General features: G+C 40.4%; 1 protein-coding gene across 1 annotated transcript in view; it reads right to left on the reverse strand.

Annotated features, from left to right (window-relative positions):
- Positions 1-679: 679 nt before the first annotated feature.
- The window catches only part of LOC112076390 (insulin gene enhancer protein isl-1-like), a 7,665-nt gene continuing 5,337 nt past the window's right edge, over positions 680-3,007 (reverse strand). The window contains exons 4-5 of the mRNA XM_070441298.1: positions 2,395-2,598; positions 680-2,049 (exon numbers count right to left, since the gene is read on the reverse strand). Of these exons, the coding sequence (XP_070297399.1) occupies positions 1,933-2,049; positions 2,395-2,598 (321 nt within the window). The 3' untranslated portion in view covers positions 680-1,932. The remainder of the gene's footprint in view (positions 2,050-2,394; positions 2,599-3,007) is intronic.

Genomic DNA, 3,007 nt, shown 5'->3' on the forward strand with positions numbered 1-3,007 from the left:
AGCGACATGGATTTAAGATGAATGCAACTGTCTAATGTATTAGGGTATGGAGTGGYTATGTTGCTTTTTATGCGTAACGCTACATGCCATATGCCAAATCAGCACGGACAGCTAGCCTATACAGGCCCCACAGAATGATATAACCAACGCATGTCCACTGTAGGAAACTAACTAGGATAGCCTATAGCTTGCATTTATAATCTGCTTTATAATGGAATTTAGCATACATCATCGAGGTATTGAGCCAACACGCAGTAGTCTATATGGGACGTTGTTATCAAAGTTACAATGCTGTTTTTAATGCCATTCATACATTCCATCTAAACCGAGACCTTCTAATCATAGTGATATATATATATATATATTTAATTTTTATCGACATCCACATGAAATCACTAAGCCAAAAGCAGGTGTAAAATGATGGGATGATTGCAGAACGAAGACCAAGAGAGGTGCAGACTATATTATAGACGTCGTATTGCTCAGTAACTGCTATCACAAATGTTATTTTAACCGAGTCAAGTAACTTAAAAAACACGGAACATTGCAATAMAGTCCTGCCGTCATATTAGTGAAATAATCCTGGAGATATATTTCTACATATGGCGTTGTTTTTTTAATAATATTTAAGAAAGGGACAGGACGCATACAATTAGGATAGATAATTCGGAGACCACGGTACAATCGTTTTTTCATTTTTTACTTCAGTAAAGAAAGTTACACAAAAAAAAAGTGGCAAGTCTTTCAACAATAAATAATAAATAATTTTGTTTAACAGGAACAAACGAAAAAAAAAACGGTCATTATAACTTATAACTATACACATCTTTGGGAAAGAAAAAACATATTATTGAATGGACACAAACTCACACATAAAAGTCCCACGTAGCTTGTGGCAAAATAGAGGTATACCTTGTTGCAATGCTTAAGTAGGCCTACTTGGGCTTTATCAAGGAGATAATAACAAAATAATTGAATAGCAATATTTGCAATCCCCTCCAAACGGCATCATATCAGGAGGCGAATCTCAGGTCAAGTTATTTTATAGAAACAGAAGAGCCAGTCATTTGTTTGTATATTCAAACATTATGCACAACAATGCGCAAATGTAGAACCAGAATGTCTTCTTCAATAATAAAGTTCATATTTTTTCCTAGAGGTCCATGGGTGCAGGAGTGTATGTATGGTGTTCTTCTTCATCTTGTGTGTCAAACTGTTACCAGGAGTTTCCAACGTGCACCACCAGTCATGGTTGACGTAGTGAGATCTATACATCTCGCTAAGCACGAGTCGCAGACACTTTATGGTGCAGGCAGATGCGCTCTCCACCGCTCTCCATCGCTCCTGGAAACACGCACTTTTTCTAGGGCTCTATTCAAACCGTATAGCTGAGGTTCGGCGTTCGCAGCGTGGCTGAAAGAGGCAATGTTCTCCGCGTTCMRGGAGACTGCATTCATGGTAATCGCTGCATATGTCAGCTAAATAGGAAATTAGCTTTAAATGTCTATCGCGCAATATGTAACGTTTCAGCAACACAGATTGAATAGAGTTCATAGACTGCTCCATTGTCCTCTCCTTTCCTCTTCTCCAGGGTTGTTTTGCGGCGAGTGGACAGACGGACGTATGACGGACATATGGACAGATCTAGGTCGGGTAATAATCCATGATTGTCTTCACAGTGTAAAACTACAACCAGCGGCTGTTTCGTCGTTAAAGAGGCTTGGTGCAGTTGCAGGAGGATTRTCTTTCATCTTTCAGTTCGAATGAAATCAACAAGAGAGTGACATTTTGTTTCTTTCAACCCCGAGTTATTTTTTTWWATWTTTTTTTCAGTTGTCAGTCAGTCCGCCCCTTTGCCCAACTAGSATCACTTCATCACCAGTCAGAAATATGACAATAGTCTAACGTAGTCTACAGTCGGTCCTCGAGGCCCTACGCCTCTATAGGGCTCGAGACCATGCTGTTGGGTGTGTCTGGAAGTTGGGATGACATCGAGGCGACTTCGCTTCCTGTCGAGTCGGAACCAGGTCCCCCCTCCGAAAAATGGACCTGAACAAAACAAAGGAACAATGTAATATGTAAGATTACATTATTCAACATATCAATTAAAATATTTTAGACAATACAATAAGAATAAATCCACATATCGACCTCAATACGACCCATATTAATAGCCTAAATTACAGAAAATAATATCAAATGTTATAAACTTAAAATGACAATAACCTAACCTTTACTCGAATGTTAATCTAATCGTTATTCGTGATTTCGTTCACACTGTCTACTGTCTACCAGACAGACAGTTTAGTAATATAATAGAGCCTACGGTCTCCTCTASCTGGACTCACCAGTTGCGTTATAGTACAGCCTACGGTCTCCTCTACCTGGACTCACCAGTTGTTGAAACGCGGGTTGGTCCATGTCACTCTGCAACGCGAAGTCACTAAGGACCTTCCAAGGCGGCTGGTAACTCTGCACCTCCACTGGGTTAGCCTGTAAACCACCGTCATGTCTCTCCGGGCTGGCAGCCACCATCGGAGTGCCCGTCATTCCCTGGATATTCTGCAGATAGTCCCAGAGAAACTGATCGTCATATAAAGTTTAAAATTAGCACGCCAACATTGACCAACAACATAAACACAACATTAGGTATTTAGAATATGATGGAAATGTTTGTGCGTAACGATCATGTGGTGTGTGTGTGTGTGTGTGTGGTGTGTGTGTGTGTGTGTGTGTGTGTGTGTGTGTGTGTGTGTGTGTGTGTGTGTGTGTGTGTGTGTGTGTGTGTGTGTGTGTGTGTGTGTGTGTGTGTGTGTGTGTGTGTGTGTGTGTGGCCTAAATAAAAAAAGGCAAGTTATGCGCCTGCATGTGGATATATCTCACGCATCCATAGGCTGACGTATACGACCATTTCTCCGTTTCTATTTCACCTCAATTAATTCATGAAAACAAATGACCAGACAAGAATAGAAGTATTATAATGAAACAGTTACAACAGCTACCAGCT

The sequence above is a fragment of the Salvelinus sp. IW2-2015 genome, unplaced genomic scaffold (assembly GCF_002910315.2).
Source record: "Salvelinus sp. IW2-2015 unplaced genomic scaffold, ASM291031v2 Un_scaffold3725, whole genome shotgun sequence".
Taxonomy (NCBI): domain Eukaryota; kingdom Metazoa; phylum Chordata; class Actinopteri; order Salmoniformes; family Salmonidae; genus Salvelinus; species Salvelinus sp. IW2-2015.